Source organism: Saccostrea echinata, unplaced genomic scaffold (genome assembly GCF_033153115.1).
Source record: "Saccostrea echinata isolate AGI-Se365-2 ecotype Australia unplaced genomic scaffold, CSIRO_AGI_Sech_v1 ptg000002l, whole genome shotgun sequence".
Classification (NCBI taxonomy): Eukaryota; Metazoa; Mollusca; class Bivalvia; order Ostreida; family Ostreidae; genus Saccostrea; species Saccostrea echinata.
The window spans coordinates 20731975-20745007 of NW_026889751.1; the positions used below are offsets into that span (position 1 = coordinate 20731975).

The window sequence follows — 13033 nt, forward strand, 5'->3', positions numbered from 1 at the left end:
GGGGGGGGGACAAGTACAGACTAAAGACACACAGATGACAACAGAGAATTAGGCAATAAACAACAGCACAAATGTTAAAACAAACAATAAAATATGAATTAATTAATTAATCCTGGTAAGTAAATGGCAATGAGAAATATATTTTGTTACATATAGTATCAGCTTCAGAGATATGCAACCACAAATTTAACACATATAAATATTCTTAAATATTTATAAAATATCTGTATGCCACAAAGAACTGAGAAATTCAAAGTGAAAAGGGATGATTTTGTGCAAAAATGAAAGTTGATTATATACTTCAAATTGAAATAGATTTTTTGCTATCTTCCGTCCAAGAAGAAAAACATTAATTGAATAAACACAGCTTATCAAAAAAGAATCAGATGTTCTCCTATCACAGTTCATACCAAAGGATAAAATTGTGGTCCAGAATAAATCCACCAGTTTAATTAATCCAATTAAAACAGAGAGCGATATTCCGGACCCGTCCTGTCAGCTAGAGAATCCCGTGGCAAATGCAGGGCAAAATACGGACTGTCATCATTTTATACATAGAAAAAATAAATATGCAAATATTGACAATTGATGTATGTTGGGACAGCTTTCGTCGTAAGAAAAACCAGCGAAAAGATATCAGCTCAGCAGTAAAGCCGAGGACTGCCATAAAAAACCTCACTTTTTAGTGCCATAAACGTCCCCCTGTAAGGTATATGGGGTTCCTGAGCTGATCTAGGTCAAACTCTTGGATCATCTGTCACGATAGAATTGGTTCTGGAAGATATGTGGTTGATTTATCGGATTGGTGCACATACTTTGGTTCTTTTACTTTTCTTGTCTTTTTTTTCAAATAAAGGCGCTAAATATTGCGTCACACTTTTATAAAAGCAATATTTTATCACATAGATATTTTTTTCCTTTCTTTTTATCTTATGTGGTAAAATTACCTACGCTTTATAATTATTTCGCTTACTGAAGAGGAATGGGGATTTTTTCTTGAACTTCAGAGGAATGAAGTTGATGGAATCCACGCAAAAAAAAAAAAATGTAAATAATATTTGATGGAGCACATGTTTACATATGACACCTTTTTCTTTCCCGTTTTTATTCTTCAGTGTTTAATAGAAATATTTAAGAGAAATAATTTTTTTTTCTTTTCCTCTTTTTTTTTTTGTGTCAAGTCAAAAATTTAAAATTTATACTAGTTTATATAAACAAACAAAACAATTTTTAATCATAAAATTACATATTAAAAATGGTAGATGATTCATACGGAAAATAGACATTTAACTACATGTCTGCAGGGGCTTTATTTTTAATTTAATTTTTTTTTTATTTATTTCTTTGTTTATTTATATTTATTTATTTATTTATTTATTTATTTATTTATTTATTTATTTATTTATTTATTTTGCATTTTCCCCCATGACAATTGAATTTCAGGAAATTGTTTAATTAATTGAGACAAGAATTTACTGAGGACATGTATATTGTATTCCTTTTTTATTCTCTTCAATAAAAGATCTTCAAAAAAAAACTATCAAAATGAAAATATATTTAAAAAAACACCAAAATCTGATCAAATGTACTTTTAAAAAATGTTTGACGAAATTGATTTATAAAAATAAATTCTACCGAGTATGTTACGATCTAACTGCTAACTACAGCCGTTTTCGTAGACATTGAATAAAAAGAGATCATATAGTTCATGGGTTAAGTTCCTTTTAATTAGTAATTAATTTGTAATTTGACCTACTGCCTTGGAGTGCCAACAGATCAAGGTTTCCGTCAAGTCGTGACCATTATTACTCTTCATTCAAGACACGGAGTGATTGATCATAAGTTGGCAGTGCGCAGAAGATTTCCTCTTTTACAATACTGCAATTTAGAATGGATGTCCTTAGGTCATCTTTTAAAGAAATGTTTGCTTGTCCTCTCCCGACTGATGGTAAAAAAAAATTAGGTTGGTAGGTAGGAGGGATTTTTTTTAAAATTCAAAATCACTTGCAAATATGAAGTTCTAATAGTTATTAATGGGATGAGAAAACTCCGAAATGAATAAAACAAACCATAGTTGTTTCCTGGAGGTTAAAAAAAAAGGCCTTGAGTCAGGCTGTTTTAAGTAAGTCGGTCGGGAGAGGGAACCAATTTTTTTTTTTAAAAATGGCCTTACGTATAGTTGTTAATGTTCATAAGGAGAAGTTTCCCTCCCTAAAGGTTGAAGGGATTCGATCAAAAATAAGGACTGATTGTTTCTGGAATCAATCGTAAGTTCCAGGAACTCGGAAATTTTCATATTTTGTGATTGGTCTTCAACAAAATCAATTTGTTAAAAATCACTCTGATTCTACACACAGGTACTCTGAAATTGATATTACTCTGAGAACGATCTTCTTTTTTTTCATCATAGATATCAAATATGAATTTGTTCAGAGATGAAAGTAGAAGTATCTTATTTTTTTTATCACTTTTTTACTAAAAAATCAACTTGGCTAAAATAAGGTATTGAATTAGGAGATGTGTAATGCTTTATTTTGGACAGTTGATGCATTCCATGCAGAATCCAATGTTTGGTTGGAATTAATTTGGACGGCAAGCAACGAATATAGTTATACCACTCTCCAAAATGGCGTCCATTTTCGCCCGCAGAGTTTGCTACTTATTGAACTTAAAGGATCATTTCATAGCAAAAGGGGTAATACTAGTACTTTATTAATTATATTGATTTGTTCTTCTTGATCACCTCAATTTGTTCGCAATAATGAAACATTAAATTATTTTTTGAAAGATATAGTCTCATAAATGCATCTTTACTACATTATTTTAACCCCTGCATTGTCCGCGATTTTGATTTTCAGGTATTTTTCAAATTTCCTGTCATCTTTCAGATAGATCAATACACGTACAACTAACGAACTGAACAATGCTCAAAGATTTTGATTATCATTTTTTTTTTTTAAATTGTTTTGAAATCTGATAGCATTAACTTTAATTTGTTAACAAATTGATACAATACGACTCGCAAACACTTATTTTGTTTTTTAAATATTCAGTAGTTCTTTGATTAACAATTCCATCATACTTTGGTGATTCAGTACTGTGTGTTACGTGAATGAAACTGTCTATAATAACGCTTTTTATTTGGAGAAAACTAAGTAAATATGAATATATCTACATGTAGCTGCTGATGTGCGTGCATATGTTCTTAACAGTATTGTGGTCACACGACCTGTATTTTTGCTTTTTAGTCTTAAACTCGTATACAGATGTGGCAGGTGACCAGGAGTACCAGATTATTACTAGATGGGCAACAGGTCAAAGGGCTAGGCCATTGTATACATGTAGGTGTCATTGTATAGTCTCCAAATGTTGTGAACACCATATGTAAAGTATCATTAGACCTTACAGTTCTTTTCATGGTAGGTGACCAAAAACTTAACAAGCCTATTCATTTTAGGTCAAAAGTCTAGGTCAGGGTCAAAATTATTGACTAAATTTGTCACAATGCTGTAGTAAGGATGCGTCAAGACGGCAGCAATTGACCTTTAACAATGGACAGGAGGTGGTAGTTTGACAAGAAAAACGTGCTTAGAAATATTCATATTGCGGTGACCGATGGTCAAAGTTCCGCCCACAAATTAAATTATGTACAATATCTTTTTAAAAAAATGTTTCTTGGTCATTCAGTTTCATACTCAAAGATGCATGACGGCCAGAAAAAGAAGCGCCATGTATTAATTTCAGGGTCAAAGGTTAAGGTTTAAGACGGTATATTTGACTTCAGTCTTTTGCTTGCTATAGAATTATAATACAGGCTGCATAGCTGGGGAAAACGACTTATGATTTAAAAAATCAAAATTCTAGGAAATAGTTGGTATCTGTGTTGATATATTTTGTGAAAAACTGTTCTTTGAATGCATGACTTCGTTATAGAGGGAATGATCTACTTTGTTGTGTCCCTTATTCGCTTCAATCGATTGATTTGTTCTTGTATTAAAAAAAAATATTTTTCAAACCTTGACAACTTTTATTCTTTCAGTACATTAATTTTGACACCAACTCTGTATACGGCCTTAATTTCCTACCACATTTACTTTTACCAACAGCATACATTACCTTTATCAACAACATACATGCCATTCACATGGCGGATTCTTTTTGCTGTTGTCGCAATAATGCTGTGGTCAGCTAGGCATGGCATTTAATGTGTATAAAAAATACATCTATATGTTAGCGGCCGAAAACATCCTCATATAGATGTTATATATCCATGTCGACATGCAATTTGGATTTTATAATCTAATTAGTAAATCAGTTTGTCTGGTAATACAGATATAATTTCGTGTAACTATTAGTTTTGCACGTGTTTGATTAGGTGTGCTTTATATTTATATTACGTTATTGACAATAAATTCTTCCACTTGAAATATTATACACTTATCCACTGGCTGTGAGTGGGATAGCTCTTTTATCAAACCCGCGACAGGAACTATTCCCCGAGGGCTTGATGAAAGAGCTATCCCATTCAAAGCCAGTGGATAAGCGTTTTATTATACTGATGTAAATTATAATTTCTGAGGTTTGGATTACCTGATACTACAGTGTCATAGGCAAAATATGAAAAGTTCAAAAGAATTTTGGGGAAGTATTTGGCGTAAGATAACACTGCAAGAATAAGCTGAAATGCTGATGACGTCACAATGCTAGTGAAGTCATAATGCCATCATCAGTCTATTGCAGGAAATCAAAATCGGCGGCAAAAATTGAATGAAAGTTTTCCGAGGGCTGGATAGCACAAACTATACCCCGGGGTATAGCTTTGTTAGACGTGAAATTTTCAGACTATAGAAAAATAGTTATTTTACCTTCTTAACTTTATATAGGAAACATTATAACAGAAGTATAATAATGACCATTATCAATCAAAATGCTTTATAAAGAGAAAGAATTGAAATAAGATACATTCATGTCTCTCTCCAACGACTACATGTCGACTAAATATGTATACATGCACTTTTAGAAAGCCATATCTACTAGAACTAAAGCTTCTAACTTTTTGTCAAACAATTTTTCCTAACAGATATTCTATCTAAATATGTGATAAAACTGAAGAAGGAAAGTCATTAGTATACCCCCCCCCCATAATCTGCATCAATTTTGTGACATATCACGCAGCCTAACCAGTCCCCCCCCCCCCCCGAATCTTTAAAAAAAATTGAAAAAACCTTGATCCATCTCAAAAAGCGAAATTCTCTGTTACATTAGTTTTGTGTTTTATTGGTGGACAAGTTGTGGTATTCAAACTCAAGCTGTACATTTGCGCATGTCCTCTTTAAGGGGAGGGGGGTTAACTTTGGTAACAAATATTTTTCGATTTGTTCACTATCATGTCTAGGCTTTGTTGTCATTTGAATCAACATCGTGTTATTTTTTAAGATGTAAAATAAGAGCACAGTCAAATTTATTTTCCAACAGATCCAATCATTCATAAATAACACCTCAAGTGGCGATGCACCACTGGTTCGATAGCTATTCAGAATATGTCGTTATAGCTACAGAAAAGACAATAATTACATAGGAATTTTTATTTTCTTTACAATAAAACAATACAATATATAAGTTGTAACAAAGTATAAATTATTACTTGAATTTGCAGACAAAGCCATTTGAAAGTCAGTGGATGTATGTTGGGTCACGTGATCGTCTTGATAGAATCCCAAGAGAAAACTTGTGATTGTCACGAACATTGTCACGTGCCTGTCACGAGAAATGCCGGAGCGCATTGAGCACAAATATTCTTGTCGTAGCACATTTCAATCACCAGTGTACAATCGAGCATCAAGTTTAGTCGAAAAGTTTGTTATACATGTAAAGGTTACCCATCAGCTGCCCATAGTTACTGTATCCAAGGTTATACCCATGATTGTATCCATGGTGACGGCGAGGCCTGTGATAATATTGAGGTCTATAATGATGACGGCCCCATGGCCTCCATCCTCCCCACGGTCTGCGGTAGTTGTTCCACATGTAGGGGGAATATCGCCCCCAGTCATCGTAATAATCGTCAAAACGATCCCATAGATTGTCTCCAAAGTCCTCAAACCTATCCCCCCAATCGTCCCACCACTGGGCCGTGGTTATAGTTACACTGACCAGCAAGATCAAGATTTCTATCCTCATTTTGTCTGGGGATCCGTGGAACTTAGAGGAACTATAACTGGTAAAATTCCTCAACGTGATCAAGACAGAATGAAGTGGGGTTGGTGTTTATATACATGCGACAAGGACGTGCGGGTGTGTTTAGTCATTAAGGAACAAGTATGAAAGAGACGTTAACAATGATTAAGACGAGGAAAATAGCCATTTGTTTATTGACAAAAAGAGTACTGTACACACTTCTGTCGGAAATATCACCTGGCGACACTCATAATGTCCATTATATTCACTTCGGTGATAAATATGAATGGTACTAAAACGAATCGCATGTAAATTTGTTCAGGAAGAAATAAAACACAATGTGCTTTGAATTCCACATAAACATTAATTCCATAACTCGTAGGAAGAACATAAAAAATGTCAGCAATTTTGTAGGAATATTATATATACCTAGACAAAATTCATTGATGAGAAGATATTTTTAAGGACCCTCTATACACCAGAGGAAAATATTTTTTGGACATTGAGAAAATTATAGTGTGTTAAGGTTTAAATATTGAGCTTATCTATCACATTTTCAACATAGGGTACCTTGCATTTACCCCCAGGAAAAATGTTCAAAGACAATGAAGTACTGATGAACAGAAATCATTGTTGTTTACTTAAGTCGGCAAAATACCTGCAAATGAAGTGTTCAATCTATTTTATCTTGGCCTATTAAAATGTTATAAATGCTTGATTTGATCACATATTAAGTAATAAACTCTACATTTCAATTTATTTTATTCTTAATCAAAGGACAGATAACTCTATCTGCATAAAAATACCACAAAAATCAGAACTCTTTAGTGTGCAGTGTATAGAGGGTTTTTAAGTAATTTAAGTAATTGCATTCAGATTAAAGGCGACTTTCAAATTTGTCTATTGAAAAACAACATAACTATTAATGATAATAATAACCCCCCTAACAAATGGTAACCTTTTATCATGTCAATCATATCTATCATATAATCATTTTTAATATGTCAGGTGCTTGTGATTGTATAATAATTATAAACATATTGCTGGCCTGCAAGGTTGCCCACTTCCCGTAGCCCTATTCTCCATGTAAGCTAATATGGGGGAGAACATTTCAGTGAATTCATCTTAAATCATGCATCAGCTGATGTTGGAGATGGACACCTACACTATCACATCACTTCAAAGTATAGGTATAGAAAATCTTCGTACAATGTAATTTGTCATGACCCACGTTTAATGAGATCTGTATTCAGCTAAACATGTACAGTTGTTATATTGCTGTTTTATCGACCGCAGTGTCCTGGTACGAACGCCGAAGAATCCACGGAGAAAGGAACAGTTGTTTTATTGGACGAAGTCGTAAAAAATCCACCAGTTTTGAATGCAACAGTATAAGATACTTTTAAATGGACAAAGTCGCGTACGGCTTTAATTTAAAACTGGATTGTAAAACAACAATATTCAGAGTAATCAATTTCTCCTGTTGCAATGTACAAAGCAAACAATTCCATGTGGATTTCTTTTATTCTTTTTTTATAGTTTAGTATCTTGCGTCTGTAGAATAAATGGGATGGTCATCATTTTAAAAAATCAAAGAACTTTCCTAATTCAATTTCTTATTTAATTTTGGTAATCTTAAGAGTGTTTCAGGAGATTTTTTTTTCAAATTAAGAAAAGGGCTTTAATTTTCTGCTTGCACAAATTATTATTTTCCCATTGCAATTGTATACAACTTTTTTTCTTTTTATTTCGTTATATCTGTGACACGTTTGTTATAGTTTATATATATACAACTCCGTTTTTCATTTGTTATTATATATTTACATTTTGTTATAGTTTATAAAAAGGAATCATCCTTGAATAAAAGAAATCCTAAACCAACATATTATTATGTTGCAAAATTTAAATTTACCTCCACCTAGTAAATTCAAAATTTACAACATGATAATATCCTCAGCTGATATCCATCACTGAATCATTTAAAGTTCGTCTTACGTTTAGTTGTATTTTGTATTTTATAAATACTGTGGCGCGTGTTTGTTGACGTATTTGACGATATTCTCCCTCATTCTATCAGCTCAAAAGTTACTAACAAAAAGACAGTTAATAATAAAATATCGTATAGTGATAACTTCTGACATGGATTTGTTCAAACAGGCTGATATATATTTAAAAAGTAACGTGTATTACATGTAATTGATAGGCTATTAATGTTCACGCCCTTCACATGTCCAGTTAAAGGTCCCAGTCCCTGTTGGAAATTGACTCTTCTTTTCTCATAAATTAAGGTAAAAATTGACAAGCAAATTGAATTTTCAGTGCTTTTAAAAGAAATCTGAATTTTCAGATTGCAATAGTTGACAAAACTTGTGGACAGTGGCTAGGCCTACAATCTAAAGTGCCTTTTTTTAACAGTAAAACGCCAATCCCTTAAATTTTGGTTTAAATTCGTAACAAATGGCTTTAAGTACCAAAAAGGATCAATATTAAGCCTGATATATATAAGGCTTCTTTCGATTATGGCAAATTGTATAATTTGAAAAGGAAAACAAAACAGGTCTATATTCAATGCATGTAGAGGGTATTCAATGTTTTTTAGCTGAATATGAAATTTATTTCACGAGTGGGACAGAATTTTTTTTTTATATTTTCACAAGTGAATTTATCCTGTCTTACAAGTGAGAAAAAATAACTTTATTAAGCACAGAATAAATAATAATAACAAAATAAATCAATAACATGTACAAGGCCGTTGTCCCAAATTTTTAGTGAGGCAAGGGATCAAGGGGCCGCTCAAATCCCAAGCGAGTCCAGGGTAGGGTCCTGATGAGGGTTCTCGGGTGAGGAGGGGGTCCTGAAACCTGGATTTTAGCAAATTAAGACTCATGCAGTCTTTGAAAGTTTTCATGTTTTCAATTATTTTTACATGCGTTCTAAATAATAATGAAGCACCTGGTGAGATGATCGATTTACATTTTAGCTGAAAGTATTAATTTAGTACAAAGAAAAACATAATTAATTAAAGTTCAAAGTAAAACTTTTTCACTTTTCAGAGAAACCAAAAAATTTTAGTGAGGCATTTGCCTCACTTGCCTCAATTATAGTCACGGCCTTCAGTTATATATAAATAAAAATGAACATGGAACAAACTGCACAAAACCAGACTGATTTTTGTCTAAATTCTCTCTATCGTGACCCACAATTGTGACCATAATTATGAAGTAATCGATGCGATGGTGCTTGATTGACATATAGATTGATTGATTAATAGTATCCCCGTGGCCAGCTTTGATAAAAATGCAAAAATCGTGGCTGTTTTATTTGATGAGTAATGCTAGATGTTCACATTGTCACTGGATAAGCTCTGCTAGCTCTGACAATCCAAAATTCTGCAGATATATGAGGCACAATTTTTGAACTTTTGGTCGTATATCAAAAATTCGACTTCTTAATATCAAATTATTTCGGTATAAAAAAGAAGAATTCTCGATATGTTAGGAAATCAGTTTAAACAAATCGCTTTAACCAATGAGAAAAATCCCGAGGTAAACAAAATTAACGAATTCTTGTTTCGAGCGAAAATGTATGATCTGTACTACATATCATACATTTTCGCTCGAAACAAGAAAATTCTGTAGGGTTTTAAAAAAAAAACTTGCATACACATGTAGGGTCAAAAATATGGCACCATTTATCAAAAATGCATATTTTGATAGAACCCAAACAACACTTCATGAACAGTTACTATAAAATATAGTGTCATCGGATAATAATTATGTGTATTATTTTTATGCAGTAATCCAAAACTGAAATGCATTTCTAGCGCTTTTCCGGGAATATACGGGCTGTGCGTTTCCGATTTGATATTAGCGCGCGAAAATTAGCATATTGTTTATCAATGGAGTCGAAGATTTGGGCAGGAGGGTCGAGTTGCAGATTATGAGCATTTGTAAGTATATTTCTCGGGATAAAATGTTAAATACCGTTTTGATTGTGAAATTGAAATGTAAAAAGTTGAAAATTTATGCATATTTTTTCAGCGCTAGATCCGTAAAAGAAACAAAAATGGTTGCAATGGAAGGTGAAACACTGAATCAGTATCTAATACGTTTAGATTCTTAGATGAACGTAGAAATGTGTGACACTCACAATACAACATTAATAAGTGGCATAGTCAAGAGTTGTTAAAACAAAATTGCAACTGAAAAATTGAATTCAATGATTAAGTAACTCACTAACACACACATTTTATACCGAGGTTAGGTACAGACGACCACACTTAGGGGCCTAGGGGCGTATGTTGATAAACTTACGTGATCTGCTGTTGCATAAAATTTATAATTTTATGCTGAATTTCATTGTTTAAAGAAATTCTTTATACTTTTTAAAATTCTATTGATCAAACCTATTCAATAAACAGTCTGGTCGAACCCCCGAACGGGGGTAAACGGAAATGGGAAATCCATACCCCCAAACGGGGGTACGAGCATGCGCAGATGCTTAAAAATGTGCGTATTTCACGCAAAAAGTAGGGGTTTACAAAAATCGCCGGTGCAGAGTAACGGATTATTTGGCAAATGTAAAACCACTCGGAAATGATAGATTAAAGGTGTTTTTAGAGTTTGTATTTTACAAAAATACAACTTTATTGTACAAATCGGGATTTATTCCCTGGCAAAGTTGGCGATCTTTTGCTCCTTGACATGCAGGTATTTAAGATAAAATATTCGATATACAGACATAAACAACTAATATTAAATTGAAATTATAAAAAAAAATGTATTATTCTACCTTATATCTTTTATTTTCATAATAAAATGCAAGAAAAAATGGTGCTAATATCGATTTATTTATGATCGTAGGTTTCAGTCCGCGTTTCCTCTGACTAGCAATCGACGGTCTTTATTATCGATAATCTTGCCCAGGAAGTGTAACAAAAATACATATAAAAATAAAATTCAAATGAAATCTATCATATTTATTGTCTTTTATATCTTATAAGAATTAAATAAAATGTTTGGCAACTTGTTGTAGTTTTTTTTTTAAAATAAATACGAATGTTTGGGGGAAAACAAGATTATATTTTATTTTATTTAAATCTAGATTCTAAATTAATATTTTCCTCATTCTTAGAATATTTTTCCTTGTGTTTTAATTCCATAATCTTAATTGAGAAGTCCAACAAAATAATAAATAATTTCATGAAATGAAGGAATTCCTACAGTATAAATTCAAATTATGGAAAACTTAACCTGTTGATTTTTTTTTCTGTTGACATTTTACCAAGTTCATAGCAGAAATAACATTATTATTGATCTTTTTCCTAAGATAGATGATATAGGCAAGTTTGTTTATATTGGATACAGCAAGAGTTACTGTTCTTGCGCATTGCATGACGGGACGGAAAACCCTCGTTTGGGGGTATACCCCCGTTCGGGGGTTCGACCAGACTGATAAAACAAGCCCTTCATAAATGCACCCCACCCCTCCCTACATGCAGCTCTCATTTGTAAAGTTCTAGCTAGGTTATAACTATGACAGTGTCTAGTGATACTAGGAATCATTGATTGATTATTTGTTGTTTTATGTCCCATTCTAGCATTTTTCACTAATAAAGAGACATCACCATATAGCAGTGAAGGACTTCAAATTTAGACCAAGGCCATTGAGCCGTGAGGGGTCTTTATTGTGCCAACACCCTGCCGTGACATGAGGCCTTGATTTTTTTAAGGTCTCATCCAAAAGACCCGCAACTTACACTCCAAAGTGCTGAGCGCTTGGCGAAAGAACAGTTGCTACCTATTTTTTATTGACTTAATAGGTCAGTCAAGGAATAATTTCACCCGTCAGATGTTTGCTGTATGCAATATACAAATGGTCAAGAGTGACACTAATATTTTACCACCATACCTTTGCCATTTTGAGAAGTAATTGAATTTGTTTCGGAATCTAATGCAGATACTATTGTAGTCTAGACAGCTATTGATTTTCATTGTGCTGGCAATATGCAGTTCCACATAATTAGTTCTTGTACAATACGTTTATCCATTTGACTATGCTGATACAGAGCTTACTCTTGACTATGTGTTTCCTTTAATTCATTTTTTTTCACTTAATACACTTGATTATAATATAAATAATTACAGCTCACTGGTAATTAACTATTTAGATTTTTCTTTAATGTTCATGATAATCTTGAAGACAGACTTATGCAGTATATATACAAACTTTTACTCTTAAATTATTATTATTAAGTTTTTTAACTTTCACTCAATCACTGACCACAATTGATTGATACAGTTTTGGCCAACAACTCCTGTGATTTCATTAATTAGGCTAACTACATCATTAAATGTTTGATTATTATCTGTTTATTTTAATCATTGCTTATTAATATTTAACATTTTAACATAAAAGCTGAGAAGAAATGTTAAATCTAAGAATTAACAAAATGTTATAAAAAACGGGGGTTTAAATTTTTGTTTGTTTAAATTTGTTTGTTTTTTAAAGACAATTTAGGTATTAATAGCGATTCTCTGTAACCACTTAAACTTCTTTGCCACGCATGGTCACCGATTTTGATGAAACTTTGCACATTATTACAACTTGACACCAGAAACATATATCAAATAAAATTTTGTTGCTATGTGTCTTGGTTGCCATGGTAACAGCCAGAAAAGTTGGAAAAATTGAGATTTTCAGCTACTTTGAATCTTTATTAAGCCTAAATAAAGACTAAGAATAACAAACAAACAATTCTCACAAAAAACTGACACCTTGTTGCCACTAATGCTATAAAGAAACTATTTAGAATTTATCTCTAAGTAAGTGGTAACCATGGGTACATTTGGAATAC

General features: G+C 32.6%; 1 protein-coding gene across 2 annotated transcripts in view; it reads left to right on the forward strand.

Annotated features, from left to right (window-relative positions):
• Positions 1 to 10060: 10060 nt before the first annotated feature.
• The window catches only part of LOC133174146 (synaptotagmin-14-like), a 40819-nt gene continuing 37846 nt past the window's right edge, over positions 10061 to 13033 (forward strand). Inside the window, exons 1-2 of one of the 2 annotated variants that reach the window (XM_061309206.1) lie at positions 10067 to 10126; positions 10218 to 10258. In XM_061309206.1, coding sequence (XP_061165190.1) covers positions 10243 to 10258 — 16 coding nt within the window. In that variant the 5' untranslated portion in view covers positions 10067 to 10126; positions 10218 to 10242. Of the gene's footprint in view, positions 10127 to 10217; positions 10259 to 13033 lie in introns of both variants that reach the window. The other variant, XM_061309213.1, reaches the window with a different exon arrangement.